Raw genomic sequence first — 26,228 nt, forward strand, 5'->3', positions numbered from 1 at the left:
TTAAGAGTCAACACATTGCTACGGAGCTGGACCAGTTAAGGATGGCAGACTTCCTTCCCTAATGGACATTTGTGAACCAGATGAGTTTTTACAACAATTGACAATGGTTTCATGGTCACCATCTTTTTTAACATTCAAATTTCACTATCTGCCATGGTAGGATTCGAATCCATGTCTCCAGAGCAGTCCAGTGACATTAACACTACGCCAACGCCTCCTCACAACACCCTCATACACATCACCTTCATACACATCACCCTCAGTGGGAGATAGTTACTTTTTACATTCCATTCACACAATTAATAAAAGATCATTTTAAATTTTGAATACCTTTTTTTGGTATGCTCATTTCCCAGGGTCTCTCCATGAAAGGTTGCTCCAAAAGGGAACCACTTAATACATTACTTGCTCTTGGCAGAACAGATGGTCTTAAAATACAAGTTCATTTGTATCTGTGATCTGTCCATTACCTTCCGTCCTCTGAGCGTGACCCCATGCCCTCACTTTGCTGTTCTTGGACAATGCTGAACAGTTGCAAGGGTTTAACTTACCAATACCCTTCAGGATCTTGCAAACCTCAATAACCCCTTTCAGTCTCCACTTCTACGTTTTTTTTAATTCATTCATGGGATGTGAGTGTCGCTGGCCAGGCCAGCATTTATTGCCCAACCCTAATTGCCCTTGAGAAGGTGGTGGTGAGATGCCTTCTTGAACCACTGCAGTCCATGTGGTGTAGGTACACCCACACTGCTGTTAGGAAAGAAGTTCCAGGATTTTGACCCAGCGACAGTGAAGGAACGGCAATATAGTTCCAAGTCAGGATGGTGGGTGACTTGGAAGGGAACTTGCAGCTGGTGGTGTTCCCATGTATTTGCTGCCCTTGTCCTTCTAGTTGGTAGAGGTTGCAGGTTTGGAAGGTGCTATCTAAGGAGCCTTAGTGCGTTGCTGCAGTGCATCTTGTAGATGGTACACACTGCTGCCACTGTGCGTCGGTGGTGTAGGGAGTGAATGCTTTTAGATGGTGTGCCAATCAAGCAGGCTGCTTTGTCCTGGATGCTGTCAAGCTTCTTGAGTGTTGTTGGAGCTGCACCTGTTGGAGGCAAGTGGAGATTTTCCATCACACTCCTGACTTGTACCTTGTAGGTGGTAGACAGGCTTTGGGGAGTCAGGAGGTGAGTTACTCCCCACAGGATTCCTAGCCTCTGACCTACTCTTGTAGCGACGGTATTTATATGGCGAATCCAGTGCAGTTTCTGGTCAATGGTAGCCCCTAGGATGTTGATAGTGGGGGATTCAGCGATGGTAATGCCATTGAATGTCAAGGGGAGATGGTTAGATTCTCTCTTGTTGCCGATGGTCATTGCCTGGCACTTGTGTGGCGCGAATGTTACTTGTCACTTATCAGCCCAAGCCTGGATATTGTCCAAGTCTTGCTGCATTTCTAAATGGACTGCTTCAGTATCTGAGGAGTCGCGAATGGTGCTGAACATAGTGCAATCATCAGCGAACATCCACACTTCTGACCTTATGATTGAAGGAAGTTCATTGATGAAGCAGCTGAAGATGGTTGGGCCTAGGACACTACCCTGAGGAACTCCTGCAGTGATGTCCTGGAGCTCAGATGATTGACCTCCAACAACCACAACCATCTTCCTTTGCACTAGGTATGACTCTAGCCAGCGGAGGGTTTTCCCCCTGATTCCCATTGACTCCAGTCTTGCTAGGGCTCCTTGATGCCATACTCGGTCAAATGCTGCCTTGATGTCAAGGGCAGTCACTCTCACCTCACCTCTTAAGTTCAGCTCTTTTGTCCATGTTTGAACCAAGGCTGTAATGAGGTCAGGAGCTGAGTGGCCCTGGCGGAACCCAAACTGAGCGTCACTGAGCAAGTTATTGCTAAGCAAGTGCTGCTTGATGGCACTGTTGATGACATCTTCCATCACTTCACTGATGATTGAGAATAGGCTGATGGGGCGGTAATTGGCCAGGTTGGACTTGTCCTGCTTTTTGTGTACAGGACATACCTGGGCAATTTTCCATATTGCAGGGTAGATGCCAGTGTTGTAGCTGTACTGGAACAGCTTGGCTAGGGGTGCGGCAGGTTCTGAAGCACAGGTCTTCAGTACTATTGCTGGAATATTGTCAGGGCCCATAGCTTTTGCAGTATCCAGTGCCTTCAGTTGTTTTTTGATATCACGTGGAGTGAATCGAATTGGCTGATATCTGGCATCTGTGATGCTGGGGACTTCAGGAGGAGGCTGAGATGGATCATCAACTCGGCACTTCTGGCTGAAGATTGTTGCAAATGCTTCAGCCTTATCTTTCGCACTGATGTGCTGGGCTCCCCCATCATTGAGGATATTTGTGGAGCCACCTCCTCCAGTTAGTTGTTTAATAAAACGTAACATTTCATTCCATTTATGCAAAAACAGACATAAAAAATCAATTTCAATCAGAATTCTTCCCTTCTTTTAAATCTGAAAAAAAGACCAAAAACTTATAATTGAAAGAGTTACGGTTCAAAATGACAGTAAAATGGTGTGTTCGGCTGCAGTTATCATACTGTGTTCTAAGAGAGTTCGTTATAAAGCAATGTCATACTGACAAGAAGAGAAAAAGGTCTTTAGATAACCTAGTAATATCAATAGATTTTATCTCACGTACTTTGAATGTTTTACTATGTTTTCTCAGTGAGCTCAAACAAGAGTTTGATGTACCTGCTGGTCTTGGTGTGATCATTGACGGTACGGGACTGTTGGTTAAGATTATACACGCTGAGAATAAAAGTGCACATTCCAGCAATCTGATAGCCGGATTTACCAAACTGCATGGTACTGATCCAGGCTATGAAGGACACAGGCCTGTGATGACTCAGCTCGGGTGGCAGTATAAGTGTTGCATTTGCTGATAGCATCACTAAGATATGGAGGGCTCAGGAGACAACCACGATTCCTTCTCCAGTGACCATAATGCCTGCTCAATGTGCAAGTGACTGTGTTGTCAAGTCAGGACAGGGTCGCTACCATTTGTGGTGAGCCCCTCACCCCCTATTTGTGTAGCCTCTCCCAGGGCTGGATTTTGTGGCACTGGCAAGGCACCCGGTGCCAGGCCAAAAAGGTTGGGGGGATCCCCGCCTCGGCCTTTCCAAGCCCCCCGCCCAGCGGGAACTTGCGTTGTTCGGCACTTAAGTGGCCGGCGTCGGGATCCCCGTTCTTTTAAAGATGGGGATGCCGTCTCCAAGGGCCGACTAATCACAGGGCCAGCAGCTCAGCAGTATCAGTAGCGCCAAGGTAGCAGTGGCCACTCTTGGTACTGCAGAGGTCCTGGACCTCAAGTAAGTGAGGTGGGGTCACTGGGGCCATTCCGGAAGGCCCTGGCGAGGGGGTGGTGGAAGGGTGGGCAGTAGACCAGGTCGAAGGGGGTCCAAGGAGGTGGAGTTTTTCCCTGCAGGGGTCCCCCATGGGCCACAGATAGCTGAGGAGGGAGCCGCACCCCCCCACTCCTCACTCAAGCTTCCAGGGAGGGCGCCTCGTATTACTGGCGACTTCCCAGTGGCAGGGAGCCAAGGCCCTTATGTGGCCATTAATAGGCTACCTAAGGCCTCAATTGGCCTCTGGGTGGGAAGGCCATCGTCGGCCTATCCTGCCCCCATCAAAATCGCTTGGCGCCGGGCCCCCAGCCTCCCATCGCAATTCTATGGGCCCTCCCCACCTCCGACCCCACCTCAGGGTGGGCCCATAAAATGCAGCCCACAGTCTAGGTTCACACATTACCATTGAGTTCTTGACTGAGGTACCAGAGGGCACTGGTGCCATAGTGCTATATTCCAGCAATAATCGGCAACTTCAAGCTCCAAGGAGGGCAAAGGAAGCACTTCAAGGAAGGAAAGAAATGCTAACAATCACGAATTGCCCGACTGGCAATGAATGACATTTGCAAAGGAATGACTAATTTCTGCAGAAGACCTTCAACTCTCCTCTTAAATTATTGTGTTTTTTGCTTGACCGCATTACAAAAAAAATGAGACCAGAGGCCAAGTAAAATTGTGTAAGTAATTTATTCAAAACGAATGAAGCTGGAGTGATCTATAATCAGGATCAAGTGAATGCTTTGAGACGTGTGTGAGTTCCAGCTGAGGCCATGCTGGCATTTCCCACAGGTATTTTAGTCAGCAGGAAACATGCATCTGATTACAGATACTTAACAAAATAATGGGAAATTACGCCAACTTATGCTGCTCTTTTATTGGTTCAGCATCATTTGTAGACCCTCCAGCTCTTGCAATGATGATCTCTGTATTTGGTCGCAACACCCAATGTAAGCTTGTTGAATTACTTAGGTTGGCAGCATAGTTGACCCATTTTTAAGTGGGTCATCAGGGGAGCTGGAATTAGAAAATCTGACAAGCTAATATGGATGTTAGCTCTGATTTTGTAACAGCTGCACATCAGAAGCCAGCTCAATATATGGTGCTAAATATAATATAATATTCGTCTTCTTTGGCCTCCTTGTCTCGAGAGACAATGGGTAAGCGCCTGGAGGTGGTCGGTGCAGTGCCTGGAGTGGCTATAAAGGCCAATTCTAGAGTGACAGACTCTTCCACAGGCGCTGCAGATAAAATTGGTTGTCAGGGCTGTTACACAGTTGGCTCTCCCCTTGCGCTTCTGTCCTTTTTCCTGCCAACAGCTAAGTCTCTTCAACTTGCCACTCTTTTGCCCTGCCTTTATGTCTGTCCGCCAGCTTTGGCGATCACTAGCAACTGACTCCCACGACTTGTGGTCAATGTCACAGGACTTCATGTCGCGTTTGCAAACGTCTTTAAAGCGGAGACATGGACGGCCAGTGGGTCTGATACCAGTGAGGAGCTCGCTGTACAATGTGTCCTTGGGGATCCTGCCATCTTCCATGCGGTTCACATGGCCAATCATCTTATCAATATAAATCATCTTTGTCAGCATGTGGGCTCCTGAATAAAGTCTCACCAACAGTGACATAAATTAGCACCAACTTCAACAACCATGTGTGTTGACTGTTGTTGAATATTTTTATTAAAACAAAACAACAGTCTGCGACATCAAAGTTCTTGGCATCAAGGCGTGTAGCAAAGTAAAGAAGCTGAATTAGCATCAGGAGAGATGTGGTCATTAACCCTTACGGCTTCACTTTATTTGTTAATTCAGTTTCCTCACACTATCAGGCTCACTAACTCTTCTTGGCCAATTACTCTCATGGGGTTTGTAATCGTGCTCTGTGACATCAGTAATGAGCATGTAAGTGAGTTTGCATCAAACTCTCTGTTCTTTATTATAACAAAAGTGTGAACCCATTTATCCTAAATGGGCCAATGTCTCTGTTAAAATAATAGACAGATTAAACAAGCAAACATTAATAGATTGTAACCAATATTGCACAGCACAACTTCGAAGGACAATTCTTAAATAATTACTAGCCAGTCTCCTGTAATCAAATGCAGTCTTCAGGTGAGGAAGAGTAAGAGGGTTTACTTTATTCATTCACAGGATGTGGGCATCACCAGCAAAACCAGCATTTATTGTCCATCACTGAGTGGCCTGCTAGGCCATTTCAGAGGTCAATTAAGAGGCAACCACATTGCTGTGGGTCTGGGGTCACATGTAGGCCAGACTAGGTCAGGACAGCAGATTACCTTCCTTAAAGAGCATTACTGAACCAGGTAGGTTTTTATGACAATTGGTAAAAAGCTGGTCACCATTACTGATACCAGCTTTTTATTCAAAGTGCATTTGTTAATTGAACTTAAATTCCCCAACCATAGTGGTGGGGTTTGAACTCATAGACTGAATTTTACCAGCACTCTAGGGATGGACTGGGAGGTGGGGAGGCTGTAAAATGGCAAGGGAAGAAAAGGGTATTGTGGTGCCCGTAGCCTTCATGACGATATGGAATTTTATCAGTGGCAGGGAAAGTGGAGGATGGCCTTCCCACCCCGAGGCCAATTAAGGGCCACTTAAGGGCTTCTTCCCAACACCACTACCTGGCGGCTACCCTTTGGGCTAGGGGGAAGGGGTGGATGGGTGCCCTCCTGATTGGGCACTCTGTGGCTCATTGAGGGGCACCCTGGCGGCGATAGCCATGTTGCGGAGAAACCTCCCCCCACGCCCTCACATACTGTGATGGAATATAGGTATATTGGGCTTAATTAGGTAGAATTTAGATATAGTTAATATATTATACCTTTTAGAATTAAAGATTGAATAAATGGTCAGTTTTCAAGACTCACTGACATTCCCTTTTAAGGTAGAGTTAAAAAATTTCAAGGTCCCTGTTACAATAGAATAACTTGGGAAATCCATTTCAGTGTTCCTGTTGCCAAGGACTTGGAGAATAAACACACATTGAAATATCCTGTGTGACATCAGTAAAAGGTAGCCATAAATTAAATTAATTGATGGTGTTGGTAAATGTAGGCAGATTGACCCACAAAGAGGGTTCAACCTACCATAAAACACAATTATAAATATTTTATATATATATATAAACAACTTCAAGAGCAGGGGAATTCCAGGTAAACATTAAGTGGACATGTTAGTTAATGATACTACCAAAGATGGATTTTAAAAGCAAGAAAAACACACATACAAAGGTAACACCTATTTGCTAAAAGGTCATATGACAACTCAGAAACAGTATAAACATGAGGCTATCTGAAGCAAAAAATTAGAGGTGTTGAATTCCTCAAACAATACGTCTCACCCCATGGTTTACTCAGGGAATTTAAGGTAAAAGTTTACTTTAAATTTTGATGGATATTCTAAGATATTTTGCTGTAACATTAACAAGGTTAAACTTTTGGATTCTATGTTAGAAATAAGATTATGTTTTGCATCTCTTAGTAATATTTTATATTGTGATATACTTAACCACTTAAAAGTGTATTGCATGTTAAATTCTTTAATAAATATATAAAAGTTACTAAATCGTCTCATGTAGCATTCTGTATACAACTACAAGAACCTCCTTTCTGTGTCTCTTTAGGTGGAGAGATACGTATTGAAGAGAGTTTCCCAGACCTTTATAATCTCTGGGATATTTATGACTTAGCCATAATTATTAAAAATAGGCTATCCGAAAGATGGTAACATTCTCTGTTAGTTTTCTTTCTTTGAGGGAAATCCAGTTCAATTCTTTGGACCCAAATCAGTGTTTATAAGAATTTGTCTGGTTTGAACTTAATTAAAGGGGATTCATAGGGATGTACTCCTGATTTGGTTTACTCCCTATAAGGGTTTAAAGTCATTAACCACTTCAAAACCACCCCGCCCCCACCACCACCACCTCTTGTCGAAGCATGCCTGATTGGCTTCAGTGACCCCGGACCCCACTTATCTCATGGGGAGGTCAGCGTCCATCTTTGACAGCAGAGGCTACCGTTCCATGTAGTGATGCGGAGACTGAAGAGCTGCCGGCCCTCCAATTGGCTGGCAGCCCCTGGGGATCGGCTCCCATGTTTAAAGGGACCGGAGCGCGGCACTAGGCAGTTAATTTACTGAGAGCTGAAAAATGCAGCTGGGGGTCCTCCTAACAGTCAAGGAGGGCTGCCCCCAGCTTTGTGGCCTGCAGTTGGGTCCCCCTACACGCCGACAAAATTCAGCCCCATATCTCTCTATCATACATTCGGACCACATTGTAATTATACCCTCCTGCCATTGGTGGCACTGCAGTGCTTTTACTAGTGGTAGATGTAATTATAATGTGGCCACTTTACCAAACAGCTTACACTTTAAATGTGGACTATGGCAATTATAAAGGGAGAAAAATGACAGAAAGTTCACACACAAATAATAATTAAAAAAATATATATTATTATAGATAACAGGGCAAAAAGTAAACTTACTAAACAGTCATGTTCCAAAAAAAGCAAGACTTGGAGAAGAAAATGAATAGGATATTTATTCTTTCAGTTTCTTCCCCTTCTAAGCTGAAGGCACTAACTCATGTTTGGTTCCACAGGTGTCGGATGTTCTCCAGTAGTTCATCAAGTGTGAACCTGGTTAGTAAATGTCATTTGACCTGACACCAAGTGCAGCAACCCTACTACCAGCTCCACTAAGATCAGCTCGCACAGCACAGATGAAAGGATGGAACCTGTACTTTCCTTGTCTATCCAGATTATCATCCTACTTACCCAACAAGACATTGAGGTAAGCCCACAATAGGATTATAATTTCTACCTTTTTCAAGCTCGTGGGGGCAGGGGACAGAAGTTGACCAGGACAGGGGGTTGATCGGGAAGAAGGGCAACCAGGAAATGGATAGATTGGGTCTGGAGGCAGAGAGAGCAATGTTTGGTGACAATCGAGGAGGGCAGAGGTCAGGATTTGGAAGGGTAGTGGCAATGGAGGAGGGGCAGAGATCGGGGCTAGGCACCGTTAGCCAGCAGTGGTCTGGGTGTTTTGAGGATGAGGTCAGGAGAAGCATTAATTTTTAGCTAAATGCATTTTAAACACATATCTTTTTGGTTGCCCCCTGCAGTGGTCCCTTTAAGGGTTTCCCTGAACACAGCTATTACTGGCTGCCTCCTGGCAATCCAGCTGTGCAGTAGGGGTTTCAAACAGGTGGCAAGCTCTTCATTTACATATGCAAAGGGTTTAACACGTGTTTCAGTTTTGAACCCTGGATGACAGTTTTGTTTGCCTGTGCCAACATGGTGGGTGGTACACCGTTAGCTCATAATGAGCGTGAGCTGCCTACCTACCGTACTGGAAGCCATTTAGCATCCTAAAAATGGGTGCAGTATGGTTGAATTTCTAGGCCATGAATATTACTTTAGGACAGAAAGTCAGATCATAATCAGTTATTGCCAAATAATTTAATCCTAGTCTCCGACAACTGCGTTATGACCAGAGATTCAATGAGGTGATGAATTCTTGTGTTTTTGTTTATTGCAACAACAACTTATATTTATATGGCAACTTTAATGTAATAAAATGTCCCACGATGCTTCACAGGAGCATCATAAAACAAAATATGACATGGAGCCACATAAGATGATATTAGGTCAGATGACCAAAAGCTTGGTCAAAGAGGTAGGTTTAAGGAGTGTCTTAAAGGAGGAAAGTGAGGTGGAGAAGTGGAGAGATGTAGGGAGGGTATTCCAGAGCTTAGGGCCTAGGCAACTGAAGGCACGGCCACCAATGGTGGAGCGATTAAAGTTGGGTATGCATAAGAGGCCAGAATTAGAGGAGCATAGATATCTTGGAGAGTTTTGGGGTTGGGGGAGATTACAGAGATAGAACCATAGAAAGGTTATAGCACAGAAAGAGGCGATTCAGCCCAATGTGCTGCCTGAAAAAAACTTGCCATCCAATCTAATCCCACCTTCCAGCACTTTGAAGGTTTCAGCACTTCAGGTGCAGGTCCAGTTACCTTATAAAACTGTGCTAGGCTCACTGCCTTCTCTGAGGATTGAACTCAAGACCTTCAGTTTATGAGACTGACGCGCTGTCTACTGTGCTAAGAAGGTAGGAGGTGATACCACAAGGGATTTGAAAACAAAGATTAACATTTTAAAATCAAGACGTCACTTGACTGGGTGAGAATAAATTTGGGCTCATCAACTTAAAACAAACAGCCGAGCCAGCAACTCCTACGAGCTTCCAGATTTGCTTTAAATAAGATGGAACTTAGAATCTATTTCCTGAATCACTGAAGAGAAAAATAACACACTTTCAAATTGCTGAATGCTGGCATAACAGTGATATTTCTATAACCTTTGTAGAGCAGTACTGGGATCTGAATCTCTTCGAATGTCTTAATGTTCTCATACGGTCCAATAGTCAAAAGAAAAGACATGAACTGTGTGGGACTGTATCAGATGGACAAGAAATGCTTGAGGTTCAACAGCCTGCCTGTGCTCAGTTAGTTGACGTTGGCTAGAGCATTAGTAGTGGTGCACCAATTGACCTCAGTATGTCTTGAGCAGGGAGAGAAAAGAACAATTAGCCAAGGTTTTTTAGTTAAGGACAGAATTGGGTTTGGTTGTGGTGCACCCACAATCCCGTGCCCCCACCCCCCACCCCTGCCCCTCCTCTCTGGTCAGACAGCTGGTGCTCATCATTTAGCATCACACATAATAAATGGCCACTGAAGGCCTGCTGTGCAATCGTGACCCAGCAATGGTTAGTGCCATCAGGAGAAAGAAACCTGGAAGAAAGGTAATAAAGAAATCAAACCCCCAAACTACATGATCATCATCATGTTTTTCCTCTTTCAGATGTTCCTACTGTACTGTATTACCCTTTCAGTGGATTGTGCTCCCAATATTTATTTTTATTTATTTAGAGATACAGCACTGAAACAGGCCCTTCGGCCCACTGAGTCTGTGCCGACCAACAACCACCCATTTATACTAATCCTACATTAATCCCATATGCTTTACACAATAGTAATTAGTCTTTCTGAATACCTCTGTGAGAACGTGTTAGGGCTGACTTTCCTCCGCATTGAACTGGGGGATCACTCAGTGGTGCAAAGCAAAAGAAAAGGGAATTATAATCCATGATGCTGGGCTTCCATCCCCTTTCCATTCCTAGATATTTCCTGAAGCTTCTCCAATTTGGTAAAGAGGCAAAACAGCAATGCCTTCAACAAGTGAAATTCTATAAAAGTGAAACAGGAGGGCGGCACAGTGGTGCAGTGGTTAGCACCGCAGCCTCACAGCTGCAGGGACCCGGGTTCGATTCCGGGCACTGCCTGTGTGGAGTTTGCAAGTTCTCCCTGTGTCTGTGTGGGTTTTCTCCGGGTGCTCCGGTTTCCTCCCACATGCCAAAGACTTGCAGGTTGGTAGGTAAATTGGCCATTATAAATTGTCACTAGTATAGGTAGGTGGTAGGGAGATATAGGGACAGGTGGGGATGTGGTAGGAATATGGGATTAGTGTAGGATTAGTATAAATGGGTGGTTGATGTTCGGCACAGACTCGGTGGGCCGCAGGGCCTGTTTCAGTGCTGTATCTCTAATCTAATCTAATCTAATCTGATGTCTCAACACCTCTCACCTCATTTTCCTGGGTCCGTGCTTGTCAAATATACCAACAGATGTTAACCAGCAGCAAATGGTAAGATCTCAGAGAGGAGAGCAACAAGAACATAAGAAACAGGAGCTGGAGTAGGCCAGTCGGCCCTTCGAGCCTGCTCTGCCATTCAACAAGATCATGGCCTTCTTCTACCTCAACTGTACCTTCCCGCACTCTCCCCATATCCCTTAATTTCCTTAGTACCCAAAAATCTCTGTCTTGAAAATAATCAATGACTGAGCATCCACAGCTCTTTGGAGTATAAGAGTAAGCACGTACAAACACAAGATCAGCAGCAAGGCAATCAAGGCTGGAGACCTTCCGCCTGCTCTTAACACATGGCCTACTGCAGTCATCTGATCAGAAATACATACATGTTCAAGATGGGGGAGCTCACTATAGGTTGATAGTAGAGTGGAAATCAGCCCTGTTATTTCTCCCTTTGGAGTATTTTCTTTCTTATGAGAAAAAAAACCAATTAAGAGTGCAGACTTCCTAAGAAGGTGGGGAATTACAATTCCCTCGAGTAGGTTTGGGAAGAAAAATCAACCTATATTCTGCACCTGATCATCATCCAATAGCCCCATGCTGGAAAGTATGTGTGTGGATGTCAGGGATGATATGATTGAGCTTCACTGTGACACACTATCTACCTTTGGATGAATAGCTTGCCAACACTCATTGTCTAATCTCCCACATGAAGGAGAGCCACTCGCCAAGGTACCAAGGAGAACAAGTGCCCATGAAAAAAAGAGTTAGCACTTTCTAAAGAAAAGAGGTGAACATTTGACAGCAAGAAAGAACAGATTGTTAATTCCAGAAGGATATCCTCCATCACGTGCGCAACTCACACTCAAAACAAGGAACATGACTAAAGGAACATATAAAAATGTTTGCATTGTTTTGTAATGGCCCCTGCAAATGTGTGGTTAGGCTGATAGGTGAGAAAATAGAGACCAATACATCTAAACGTAATGAGCTGAATTTACTCGTTCAGAGTTATGACCCGCTACCAGGACTGAAGGTGCGAGGCGACCCCGCTCCAGTGGGCAGCGGGACCCTGGGCAGCATTTTGCCGGCAGTGGCCAATTAACATTGGCTGGGGCTGCGTCCAATTAAGGATGGTGGCTCGCCCCCTAGAGCTGCTGGCCCAATCAGAGAGCCAACTGCACAGCAGCCTTGACAGCATCAGTGCCAGTGGCACCCACTGCTGAAGCTGTGACACCATGGGAGAGGGTGTCTCCATGGCGAGGCACCCTTGAAGATCTGGTAGGTTTTGGGGAGGGAGCCAGGGCAGGCAGGCTGGCCCTGCAATTAGTGGCGGGGGTGTGAGGGGGTGGGGTGGGGAGTTGTGGTGCTGCGGGAGCAGCCATTGCCGCCAAGGGGGCCCCTCCATGGGCCATGGAGCTCCCATTCAGGAGGCCCCCCCGCAACCCCACCCCACCCCCCGAACATACTGGGAGGCAAAATGCCCACAGGGGCAGGAAATAGCCCTTAATTGGGCCCTTAAGTGGCTTAATTGTCCATGCCACTGAAGTGCCCACCACTGGCAATATGCCATGGCGACTGTCAGACATCGGGCTCCCTTCCTGATTCCTGCCCCTGCCATATTGGCAGCCCTCCCGTGTCCCAGCCTGACCCCAATGGGGCGGGAAAATTCAGCCCAATGTTTCTCGTTTTGTGTGAAATATAAATTAGCAAACAAAAAATTGCACAACTATAAAATAACATATATTTTTACCTCATAAAGTGTGATAATACCAAATGTTTCAATCGGCTCCTTCCACTGTAGATATATCTTCTCCTCAAAGGTGCTTCCTTGCACTGAGTCTATGGGAATTGCACCAGGCACTAATGGGAAGACATAAAAAAATGTCAAAGAATGATTAATGGTTTTGCTGTATCACATGACAGGGATGCAGCAACTTCAAGTCCCTAGTGGCATGTAATGGTGTGTAATCGGCACGATTGTGACTGGCAGCCCAACCTGCAGAGTATACTTTCATGACTTTAGCATCTACAAGATCCTTAATCGCATTTAATGCTGAGGAACTAAAGCAAACCTTTACAAAGGAAAGGCACAAAGGCTATGGTTCTGGCTGGATAACTCATGACTGACAGTCACAAGAGAGTTATGGTCTACTTCCTTAGGGCAGATAAAAGTCAATTTACTCTGTGTTTCTCCTTGGAAAGGTTTGATAGATTTTGGATATAAACATTTCTAGTTTTTCTACCTCTGAAAAATATTATTTTTCTTTCTAACCTGGAGGAAGCAGATGTACTTATGGAGAACAATTGCATTGATTCCTTGATGCAGTCAGATGTAGATCAACTGCAGAAGTCATTTTAATTGACAAATTACCGGATAATAGACTTGTTAGCAAAATGGACGCCCATGAGATGAAAGGATTAGTGGCAGGATGGATACAAAATTGGCTAAGGGACAGGAATCAGAAAGTAATAGTTCATGGTTGGTTTTCAGACTGGAGGAAAGTCTACAGTGATCTCCCCAGGGTTCCATATTGAGACCACTGCTCTTTTTGATATATATTCATGGCCTGGACCTGGGCATGTAGGGCAAAGTTTCAAAGTTTGCAAATGACACGAAACTTGGAAATGTAGTAAACAATAAGGAGAATAGTAACAGACTTCAGGAGGACGTAGACTGGTGGAATAAGCAGAGACGTGGCAGTTGAAATTTAGTGCAAGAAAATATGATGTGACACATTTTGGTAGGAAGAAAGAGGAGAGTTATTATAAACTAAATAGTACAATTTTAAAGGAGGTGTACGTACACAAATCTTTGAAGGTGGCAGGGCAGGTTTTCAGGGTTCTGGGGAGGTGTGTGGGACCAAATTGGGCAACACTGCCATGATGGGCCAAAAGGTCTCTTTCTTTATCTATGATTCTAAGTTGAGAAGGCAGTTAAAAAAATCATATGAGAGCCTTGGCTTTATTAATAGTGGCATAGAATACAAAAGAAAGGAACTTATGCTAAAGCTTTGCAAAGCATTAATTAGGCCTCAGCTGGAGCATTGTTTTCAATTCTGGGCATCGGAAAGATGTCAAGGGGGTGCAAATAAGGTTTAACAGAATAATACCAGGGACTTGGGACTTCAGTTATGTAGAGAGACTGGAGAACCTGCGTTCTGCATAGAGCAAAGACGGTTAAGAGGAAATTTAATAGCTAAGTTCAAAATCATGAATGGTTTCGATGGAGTAAATAAGGAGAAACTGTTTCCAGTGGCAGAAGGATAGGTAACCAGAGGGCACACATTTCAGGTAGGTGGCAAAAATAAAACGGAGGTGACATGAGGAAACACTTTTTACATGGCGAGTTGTTGTAATCTGGAATGCACAGCATGAAAGGGCAGCGGAAACAGATTCAATAGTAACAGACAAAGAGGAACTGGATAAATATTGGAAGGGATAAAATTTGCAGGGCTATGGGGAAAGAGAGAGGCAGTGGGACGAGTTGGATAGCTTTCCCAAGGAACTGACACAAGCACAATGTGCTCAATGGTCTGCTTCAGTGCTGCATCATTCTAATTTAATTTAATTGGCGATACAAAGCTCAGAAGGGAGGTGCAGGCAGTGGAAGCTGCCGTCATGAGCTGGACGTCATGGTCTGGTGTCCCTAAAATGTAACTTGTGGTTCGGATGGTTTTTGAGAAATAAGTGATAACCAGAGTGATTACATGGAGAGTGCCTGTATGCCAGATGTAGCCTTTAGGAAAGATGTGGTAGTGGAAGCAATGTTATGAAGCGAGGGGGTGATCTACATGCCCTCAGATTAAAAGGAATGTATTATGGAGGATATACAGAAGGAAGCAGGGGTCAGGGTAAATTCAGGGCAAAAAGTCCTTGACCCAGCTGATTAAGGAGCCTGTAGTCAAGCAATCGTGGGAAGTGAAGCAAAATCCTCAGGGATTAACACAACAATCAGAACATTTCTGGGGGAAGTGCACAGCGCCAGGCTGTCTCATGGGGAAGTAGCATCAGCAAAAGTAGCTGATGATGAAAATATTGGGCAAATATGATTTTTGTATCTACTGTGATATCAGAGTACACAAAGAAGAGTGATTCAACTGTCAAAACATCAACTAATAGCAGAGGCTGAATATTAGCTGACGGCCTAAAAAAGCTGACTCATTAAGATGTACAAAGTGCCTGTTTGCAGAAATTAATCTCAACAGACTTTCGTAAAGCATGACTCGCTACATGGAACAAAAGAAGAAAATCCTGGAATTGGCCAGCAGTGTCAGTCAGCCCCTTACACAGGGAGAATTCGGCCATGAGTCTGTGGGCCATCCAATTGACAAGAGCATGGTGGATGGGGGACAGGACTCATCACATCCAGGACTTAAGTCAGAGATTTCGGGATGGTCTGTTAGGGTGGAGGATCTAACCTCCTGAAACAAGGCCTCAGAGGCAGTGGGCAGTTCCTGCGTTCCTAACCCACAGAGGAATATGGCATATGTTCAGCAAAAGTACGTCTGCTGAGACCTACCTGCCAACAGGTGGAAATGGTGTGCATCTGGAGCTCCAGGCCAGGATTTACTTTTTAAATATTCAAATCAGTGCTTTTTTTTAAAAAGGTGGCTGAACAAAATGTTCCACTGGGGGAGGCATTAAGCAACGCTTCTCAAGGGCTAATAAGCTGCATCAGGCTTCCCAGCCCTTAGGGAACAATTAGCTCATTAGATAACCCCCTAACGCTTCAGGCTCTCACCAGTGGGATGAAAATGAAGGGACTCCATCCTGACTCAGAAGTTCTGACAGGATCAGCAGCAGAGTTCATGGGCTTGATTTTCAATCTGGATTCGGGAACCCAACGCCCTGACCTTGTGCCACATCTGTGTCACTTGCGCAACACCATTTTGAAATGAAAAGCCACTAATTGGGCCAGAGGTGAACTCAGGCACTGCATAGAGATGGGAACTGGCTCTACATTGGAATGCTGAAAGGCAGAGTGCAGCCATGACAGGGCTTGCCACTGCCTTGCAGAATGGAACAGGCAGGAAATCAGAGGGCCAGCAGGGTGATGGTGCATGCAAGTGGCCAAATGGTCAGTTGGAAGGCATTTGACGTGCTCAGTGTGAATCACCCTATTTTCCCATTACTTTTATTCATCAGCTACATTACATAATGGCTCTCCGCATTGCTCCCGACAGCTGAACACTTACATACATCAGAGTGTTTGCTTTGAAAATCTCCTTCTGGCCCTGCCCATTCCATTAACAAGCTCTTCAAGGAGCTTAACAGGTTATTAATTGGAGGCGAGCGGGTTGCCGGCTCCCCCACCACCACCCCCACTCCACCCTGCCCTTGCTTTGAAAATAGCAGCTCGTTCTGGAGGCTTCAGAAGACTGACATGCCATCCAGGAGTGCTATTTTCAAAACGCGCCCACACCCCACTTCGGCCCCGCAGATGTTTGAAAATCAAGCCCCATATGTCAATGCATCCGGGCCCTTTACACCATGATAAATGTCCCCTGCCCTCACACACAGATATTTGGTACCATAACTTTTTGGGCATGGAACCCTTCATTAACCTGACCTTCTGTGATTTTGTTTGTATTTCATATGCCCAAAGTATCTGTGGGTCTTTCCCCCCCCCCCCCCACTTTTTTATCATTGCTTCCTGAGGGGTGAGTATGCTTCTGCTGGCTCTGTATAGCAAATATCCTTGTGAAGCTTTTCAGGTATTCATTGCTAATGAAATTCCAAAAGGATTTGCTGCCAGATTAAGTACTGGAGAGGGGAAATCTTGCTGCCTTCCCCCTCGCCACTTCTAAAAACCTTCTCTAAACCTGGCTCATTGAGCATGCCTTTGGCCACATCCCCCAGTCCGCCTTCCAAACATGCAGTGTCTGACTGTACCTCCCTCACTCCCATAAAGTCTCTTAGCATGCTTTGCTATTTATAATTACACATTGCTGCCATTGTTGAATTCTTATATCACATGACTATATATTGTAAATCTTATGCGGCCCTGCTTCTGGAACACAGATCAGAGAACTAGGTACCAGAAAGCAACGTGCCAAAGTTTCCACCACAGACCGATTCTCCATCCTTGCTCCCGTCAGACAAGGCTCTGTTCTGGAAGTAGAGCCGTACAAAATGTATCCTTTAATCGTCGAATGATACAGCAGAGAAGGTGGACATTTGACCCACCATCTCTGCTGGCTCTTTGAAAGATCTATTCAATTAGTCCCACTCCCCTGCTCCTTCCCCAACAGCTCTGAAATTTTTTCTTTTCAAGCATCGTTCCAATTCCCTTTTGAAAGTTATTACTGAATCCGCTTCAACCAATTATTACTTCAACTCAAAGTTTTCCTGTAATTCTGAACTGGCTGGAATTTAAAAATCAATATTTAGGAACAAGTTACAGGAGTGATATGCATTCAATAATAATAATTCAGAAATATAACATAGCAGTTGCTGTAGAATTGGACCACAGTATTGGTACAAGCAGGAATGCCCCCCCGCGACCAGGGGTCAGTGGAACTAATAACAAACAGACGGTTATTAGGAGCAGGATGCAGGCTGTCTCTTGTGGAATACACTGCTGCCCTGACATATCTACCCTGAAATACTGCAGGCTGAGAGGATCTGGGTAGAGGTTGTTTATACTGAAATAAAAGGAAACATTTTTCAAAATCTTTGTGTCAGACAGAGAACATGTTCCAGAATTACATTTTAATTTACCCTTCAAATTGTCAACAAATATACTGGTCTCTCCACGAATATGTGAAACCTGTAGAGATTCATGAAAACCATCACATATCCTGCTTAGTGCTGTTCCACTGTATGTGGAATTTGAACTGCTGAAGGCAACTGAACAACACAAGACTGATAAAGTCATGAATGTATTGTGCCATTGACTCTATGTGTTGTATAAATGTCACATGCAGACAGGTACTTATGTTTGTCATTTATACTCTTACTTTTTTCTTTGTTTTTGAACTTCCCTCTACTTCAGTTGCTTCTTTCTCGAAGGCATTGGCTCGTGCTGGGTTTATGGTTCTACAACTAGTTGCCACCACACTCTGGTACTTGAGTGAATTGTTTTTTTCTTGTCAGCTATCTCCATTGATTTCCTTATTTCCTTGCTGCTCTTCTGAGGTCATTCACTCCTTGTTGCAGTATGGTCCACCAGCAACAATCTCCCCTCGCCCAAGCGATCATGATTTTTGTGTGAGCTGTGACTATTTGAACATATGAAACTGAACCAATTTTTTTCTTCATCCTAGTGTAGGATACTGAGGCCAATCAGAACCTCTCTGCTACCATCCTGGCTCAAATTAACCAACTCACCACAGAATTAGACTTGGGACCTATCTGGTAGCATGATTTAGCATCACATCACATGGTGACTATATTACTGAATGTCAGTTCATCAGGGAGAAATTAGTTTGTGTAGCACTGCTGCAGACTTACGTTCATTCCCCGGGGGCAGGCAGTGCTACGAGCCACTACCTGCATGGCTTGTGCAGTGTTTTTCATTGATTCGCCACTAGAAGTGCACCACACAAACAAATTTCTCCCCCTTATTTTTTAAGTATGGATTTGTAAGTCATTATGTACTATTTACAGTGGTGAATGAAGGTGTGGTACCTGATGGTTCTTTACTTTGTTTTGAAGTATTAGAAGTTGCCTCAGTCTACAATATTTCTGTGAAGAAGATCTCAAGGAATGTAAACTATGCACATTCACACAGGTAACTGTAATATGGTAGTTGCGATGTCTCTCGGGACTGGAGCGAGGTTTAGCTGACTTTAGTATAAGATATGTGAGGCAGAGATTGAGAGACAGAGACTGCAGCAAGCAGCTGAACATAAAGGCTTCTTCTTTATTCTGTATTACTTTCACTTTCCCTTTGCTAGCATGTGTATTCTACAGCAGCTCCGCGTGTGCACAAAACATAATACACAATGCAATTGCAATTTCCACTGCAGTACTGAGGGAGTGCTGCACTGTTGGAGGTGCTGTCTTTCAGATGAGATGTTAAACCAAGGCCCCATCTGCTTACTCGTGTGGATGTAAAAGGTCCCGTGGCATTGTTTTGAAGAAGAGCAGGGGAGTTATCCCCAGTGTCCTGGCCAACATTTATCCCTCAATTATCATCACATGTCAGCTGGCATGGACATGATGGGCCAAATGACCTCCTTGTGTGCTGTAAATGTCTATGATTCTATGATGCTATAGTAGGTTAAGATCAAAGGCAATGGGATCTAGGACATCGAAGTCTGACTTACTGGGTGTGTACGGTTAAAATTGAACCCTACATGCCCAGGTTTGAATATTTGAATATGCCAGTCATTGCTGTCACAATACATTTGACTCCCGAACTTTCACAATATCGTATAATATTTATTACTTACCATCTTCATCTGTCTGGATCATAAGCTCGTCACTTTCCTTTCTTCCTTCTGAGTTCATTAGGACCAGTTTCACACTGACATTAGTGTAGGGTGACAGGCCACGTAGGGTATATTGTGGTCGAATGTGTTCAGTCCCCTGGCAGACGTCTTCACCCACATGCTCTTGACCTCCCACCACATACCGGTACTGGGCGGTAAGGTTGAAGCTGTGGCAGCGGGTCACATTGTAACCAAATGGCTCCCAGCGGATTGTGATTTGTCTGGACTTGATTTCCACAACCTCTATATTCCTCGGTCCATGCATGGGATCTTGTAATAGGAAAGAGAATATCTGTCATTATTCCAGAATATTCATCATTGGGGGATGATTTCCTCTGTATTAATAAATTCTAAATCTGATATAAGGAAAATGTTTATGATTTTGTTCAACAGAGAGAAACAACAACTTATATTTACATAGCGCCTTTGACGTAATAAAACGCACCAAGGTACTTTACAGGAGAATTAAAAAACAAAGTATGACAAATACCTCAAGAGGAAAACTTCCCCTTCTCATTTGGAAGTATGAACTAGTCTTCTAGATCGTACAACAGTATTTAAAACATTCGCATCTGCCAACTTTTAAACATACATAGACCGACATTCTTTGATAAATAATCACAATTCCTCATAAGTTACTCTCAGCTGTGCTGCATGGGGGAGAAGGGTGGGGAGTAAAGAGGTGTGAAAAACTAGAAGGTTAATCAACTTGTGTCACTTCTGCGTACCTGCCAGTACTTAGTTCAATTAGCTTATTCTTATTGGAAAAGTGACTGACCCAAAGACAGGTAACAGGCTCAATCCTTGGATTGTGCTCAATTAGCTGATCTCATGCAGAGCAGCAGTATGGGCTGTACACTCAGCTTTAGTGCCCTTAGGCTAGGCAGGGGGCTATTAGCTAAGGTTCCTGATCGATACCTAGTCACTCATGTAGACAGTGAACATGTGAAAGTTGGGAATGAAACAGATCTATCTGATGCTGTCATGATTGAATATTCTCCCAACACTCACTGCAGAGACTCACATGTAAATATATTAAACAGGTATTGCTGCAAAATAGTTCAAACCCAAAATCCTGCATTTATTATTTTGAATCCACATCTCTGGACAGGACAATTTTTAAATGGTGACTTACTCCCATTTTCTTTCTTCCACTAAATTCAAAGAAATGATGAAAAGCGAATTTGTTCTTTATTGGGAGCTAGTCAGACCAGCAATCATGTAACCTATTGGCGAACATATCCAGCAATCTAACCTAACAAATCCAACAATCTAAAAGAAAGATCAAGCCACTTGACCAAATATGACTCAATGTGTCTGCTTTCCCCCAGCTGTTGTCATGTATAAATTAGTAATAACCCCCTTGTTAAAACAATACGTTTCACATGAAGCACTGAAGCAAAGGGTTATTGTCATCATAACGATGTCTGAATAATGGTGACAAATGGCTGGGTTGGAGCTAAGACCAGTTTGGCCGTTTGTGGTGGTGGTGGGGGAGGAGTTATTGGGTTTAATGTGAACTTCAACACCAGTAAATACCATTTAATATTCAATTAAATTTCTGTCAAAAGCAAACATCCTGAATAAACAGTGTCTTCTGCCCTTCACTTGACCCTGAACTAGGACAATCAAATTGTTACAGCCTTTCATATTTTCATACTTGAGAAGATTTATTGTTTTTTGTTTACTAATTTTGTAAACATGGAGGACTTTAATTTATATACAGTCACAATTTTGATACTCTGCTCATAAAAGAATAAAGAATCAAACTAAAAAGAAATTCCAGACATTTTCCTTTCAACTGCATAACTAAGATGAAATAGAATGCGCGTGGAAATGAATTCAAACATCTTAACCTTGTCTTATTTTGAGAAAGTTAGCTGTAGGGCATCAAAATCATTTCCTTGCTGTGACAGTGACAGACAATAATCATTTTCATTGGACCGTGCATCAAAAACATATTTGTGAGCGGAATACATCAACTAAATGGTCTTGAACAATGCTCGGTCCTACTCAAACATGTACCAGGCCTTTGTACAAACATGTATTTCACATTTTCAGTGATCTGGTTGACTAAATATATCTGTAGCAAAATTTAAAAAAATCTCCTGTGAATTCATTCAAAGGAACATAGCCACAAATCAATCACTGAAGTGTTTTAGATTACACTCATTTGCCGGGATGAAGGTAATTACATTGAGACTGAACTGAACAGTCAGGTATTAAGCGTGAAAAGAAGTATTTGTAGTTAGCTGAACTGAGTTGCTCTTTCAACAGACTAGACTTTTTGGGGTTTAATACCACATATGTTCATTTGCCCAATGAAGGACAAATCTTGGCCTTGTGAAGGGATCCACTCTATGTGTGAGAAGAGCACCTGTAATTGTACTTCTAGGACAAATAGAGCCGCTCCGGATTACCGTCCTTAAGCAGAGGCTTTGTGCACTTTCATATCACATACAAACAATGGCACAAGCAACACTTTGTTGACTGTTTTCTAAGCTACATGCAATGCTTGGGCTCCGGAGAATTCATTTTCGAATCTTCTCCTCAAGATAAACCACTTAAAAATATTATTCCCAAAACACATACAACAGAAAGGCATCTCTTTATATTGGTAAAGTTACCACAGTTGTTTGCACAATTAATGACGGTTATGTAAGAAATGTCATCTGAATTATATTGGAGACTCATTAAAATATAAACCTCTACTATGATAATAACTGTCTAAATGATTATGCTGCTGAGGAAATTTAATTTGAGAATTAGATCCATTCAGGCTTTTATCACCATTTTATTCAAAATCAATTTTAATTGATGTGTACAAGTGTTATGCTTGCAATAAATTGTTTGATTGAACTGGTAAACAATTCTGCATTGGCAGTGTTCAACAACACAGGTTGTATTTTTGCTGTAAATGGCATTGTTTAACTCCCAGGTATATTTGAGCATTGCATTAATGGAAAAACATGCGCAGATGATAGACACTCAAGAAGCTCAACACCATCCAGGACAAAGCGTCTCACTTGATTGGCACTCCATAAACCACAATAAACATTCACTCCCTCCACCCCTATGCATAATGGCAGTAGTGCGTGCCATCTACAAAGTGCGCTGCAGCAATTCACCAAGTATTCTTCAACAGCACCTTTCAAACCCATAACCTCTACCACCTAGAAGAACAAGGGCAGCAGATGCATTGGAACACCACCACCTGCAAGGTCCCCTCCCAGTCACACATCATCCTGACTTGGAACTATATTGCCATTCCTTCATTGTTGCTGGGTCAAGATCCTGGATCTCCCTACCTAACAGCACTGTGGGTATACCGACAGTACATGAACTGCAGAGGTTCAAGAAGGTGGCTCGCCACCACCTTCTCAAGGGCAATTACAGATTGGCAATAAATGTTGGCCTTGTTAGTGACGCCTGCAAACCATAAACAAATTTCCAGTAAATGCTGCAATCACAAGAATCTTTACACCAGTAGAGCTAAATTGTTCATTTTAACCCCTATCCTCATCAGAAGTACTCAGTACTGTTCTGATCATCAAATCATTTGAAGCAATATCATTGCCTTTGAGAGGAGACAGAGGCTAGCAATGAAGATAATGTTGGGTATCTGGAATGTAACGTGGAAAGGTTAAAAGAAATGGCTTGGTCTCTTTCATCCAGACATAGCACAAACTTAATTATAATGTGCAGTATCCAGTACCAGTGACTGTCCAATTGCCTGCAGCAATGGGAAGTAGTGACAGAACGACTAACCTCTTCTCATACTTGTCTGACTTAAATAATCAGCCACAACATTTAAAATACAAAAAGGAAAGCAAAGCAAATTGTTTTCCTGGTTGACAGCAGCAGAGGAGGCAGAGGACTGCCATGAGGGCAGACAGCAAATGTATTCCCTTCCCTGCATTCATCATAGTGAGGCACTCCCGCAAAGGAATTGGATCACATTTTCAACCAGTGTCAGCTTTAAGCACCCCTGGGTCAGACGTGGCACAGCCAGAGGCAGGGCAGACATTTGCACTGCGCCTCATCAGAAAAATTTGTCGTAGCAGCTACCTATTGATCTTTCCGAGTGAGCTTGTCAATTTGGTGCCCATTAGCAGGCAGTTTGAGGCTATTGCCTCAGGCCCATTAGGACCTTGTTTGGGACTTCTCAGACTCATCTCACATAAGAGCATCAAAGCCACTAGAGAGAGATTTGAACCCAGGTCCTGAGGTGAAAACGAAAAGGTGCTAATCAGAACTGTGACTTTCATTGTGTGCAGGCCACAGCTGTCTTTTGACTTCCCATCTGCCACCTGCCATGCCTCTTTGCCGTGCAGTGTTTGGTACCATGGCAAATACAATAGACGTACTATCAGGTCTGTCACTCCAGCTGATCAGGTTTGAGACAGCACCAGCTGGGCCAGAGGTGTTTTGACGGTTTTAAAAAATCATTTTAATTTGTCAGTGCAGCATGACACAAATCACATTTTTAAGCACATAGCACTCCCATATTGTCTAGGCACGGTTCTAATCATTGTGTAGTTTGTAGAAAGACAGTGTAAAGTCTACACAGCAAGCATTTTATGCAATAAATTTCATCATGAATGCCTGTTGAGACTGTGACTAAACAACAGTCTCCGAGCTGCCAAACAGAGAATAAATAAAAGGTAGGAATGTACAAATAAAGATGTATTCATCCAACAGTGAGGTGCTGTGATGATGCAACAAGGATGGTCACCAACACGGTGACTATAGCATAGTAATAGACTGGCTTATTCCCCATACAATGAATTTCTCAGTCATCTTTGTAAAGGGAGCCACAAAACAGAGACTAGATGCTTCCTAATAAGGACAGAAGCAAGGTGTTACGAGCTCACAGGACAATAGTCTTGCATGTACTGTCTTTATTGAACTGCCTTCTGATGGATTCTTGCAGTGAGTGCCTCATGGTAGAGGTCACATGACTGCGGCAAGCCAGGAGGCACATTAGTACAGTATTGCATTTCTATCCCAAACATCCCTCTTTTCGTACAAAAAATTGCATGCATTATCATTTACACTGTGAGTTGCCCAAGTTACCCACTATGCACACAACTGTTCTCATGCATTAGCAGCTCATTATTCTCGTCAGTCTCTGCACATGCATTGCACACATAGTCTTTAAATCGTGCTGGTCTCTTAATGGTGCGCGTGCGTGTTGTTGACTGTTTATCTGGGTGATTTTCCTTCTCCAGAGGGCCATTGTCACTCATCACAATGTCTGGAATGCTGTAACGACCGAAGTTTGCTTTCAGGCATTCTACAATCTCGCTGGTAATCATTAAGGTCAGTTGGTCGACCTCCCAGTAGTCTGAATAGTAGTCTACGGTGACAAGATAATCAGTTCCTGTGAGAGTGAAGAGGTCTACTCCCAGCTTCATCCATGGTGTGTCTGGGATGTCATGTGTCATCAGCGGTTCTTTAGCTTCGCATAGTACTCGTAACACGCACTGCACTGGCTGATGTGGTCCTTGATTTCATTGCTCGTGTTTGGCCAGTAGAGCACTTCTCTTGCCTTCCTCAGCCTCAAATCAATTCCTTGGTGGTTTGCATGGATGCACTTTAGCATCTCTCATTTCAACTCTTTAGGGATAATGACTCTATTTCCTTGGTACAAAATGCTATCTTAGGCTGTCAATTCATCTCTGTATGCCCAATGTGCTCTTGTGACCACAGGAGTGTCTTTGATCCTTTCATCACTACTTCTTGCAACACTTGGAGAGTTGCATCTTGTTGGGTAGTTTGCTTGATTTGAGCAAGACGCTTGTCTGTCAGATTTAACGTCTCTGCCGTGTTGATGACTTCTAGAGCATGTCAAGCTGCAGCTTCATGTTGGATCTGGAAGATGTCACACTCTTTTGTATCATCCTCTATTTTCTTCATTAGGAGTGCTGATGTCGACAGCATGTCAGCGATGTACATCTGTTCCTTTGCTTGTATGTTACATGCAGATGATATCTCTGTAAGTGGAGTAATATTCTTTGTAGACGCTTTGGAGCAGATAGTAGAGGCTTGAGGAAAATGCTTTGAAGTGGTTTGTGGTCGGACTCGACTGGCACTTTGTCTCTTCCAAGTAGGTACTTATGAAAATGTTCACAAGCAAAGACAATGGCCAGGCACTCTTTCTCGATCGGAGTGTAGCATTGTTCCATTTGCGTTAACGCCCTGGATGCAAATGCAACCAGTTGTTCTTGCTGCATTAGGGTTGCTCAAAGTCCTGTCTCGCTGGTGAGATGCTGCAGGGTGATGTCATCACTTACATCATAGTATTTCAGCACTGGTGTTGCCGTCACTAGTTGTTTGATTTTAGTGAGTGCTGCTTCTTGTTCTCAATACCACTGCATGTCCTTGGCAGTGAGTTGGTGTAATGGTTCACACTCAAGACGAAAGATTGAACAAGAATTTTGCTAAATAGTTGATGCATCCAACAAATCATTGCATTGCTCTCTGTTGGTCACCGCATCGCTGCTACTGCTCTCACCTTTTCGGGATCCAAGCGAAGACCTTCTGCTGTCAGTACATGACCTATGTACTTGACTTTGGGCATCTTTAATTGCAATTTTTTCTTGTTCAGCTTCAGGTTCATCTGGCGAGCTCTGTCTAGCAATCGCACTAGATTTTGATCGTGGTCAGTAGTGGCTTCTTCCATTGTGTCTCCACATCCATAAACTAGCAGATCATCCGCTATAGCTTCCACTCGGGGAAGATCACTA

General features: G+C 43.6%; 1 protein-coding gene and 1 non-coding gene across 6 annotated transcripts in view; both read right to left on the reverse strand.

Annotated features, from left to right (window-relative positions):
• Nucleotides 1-26,228, reverse strand: part of LOC137369795 (receptor-type tyrosine-protein phosphatase mu-like) — a 991,520-nt gene that overhangs the window by 396,745 nt on the left and 568,547 nt on the right. For all 5 annotated transcript variants that reach the window (XM_068031279.1, XM_068031278.1, XM_068031276.1 and 2 more), the window contains 2 exons: nt 19,441-19,749; nt 12,795-12,904 (listed from right to left, as the gene is read on the reverse strand). In XM_068031279.1, coding sequence (XP_067887380.1) covers nt 12,795-12,904; nt 19,441-19,749 — 419 coding nt within the window. The remainder of the gene's footprint in view (nt 1-12,794; nt 12,905-19,440; nt 19,750-26,228) is intronic.
• Nucleotides 9,430-9,502, reverse strand: trnam-cau (transfer RNA methionine (anticodon CAU)). The gene has a single exon. It is a non-coding gene; the product is annotated as a tRNA-Met (tRNA).

The sequence above is a fragment of the Heterodontus francisci genome, chromosome 5 (assembly GCF_036365525.1).
Source record: "Heterodontus francisci isolate sHetFra1 chromosome 5, sHetFra1.hap1, whole genome shotgun sequence".
Taxonomy (NCBI): domain Eukaryota; kingdom Metazoa; phylum Chordata; class Chondrichthyes; order Heterodontiformes; family Heterodontidae; genus Heterodontus; species Heterodontus francisci.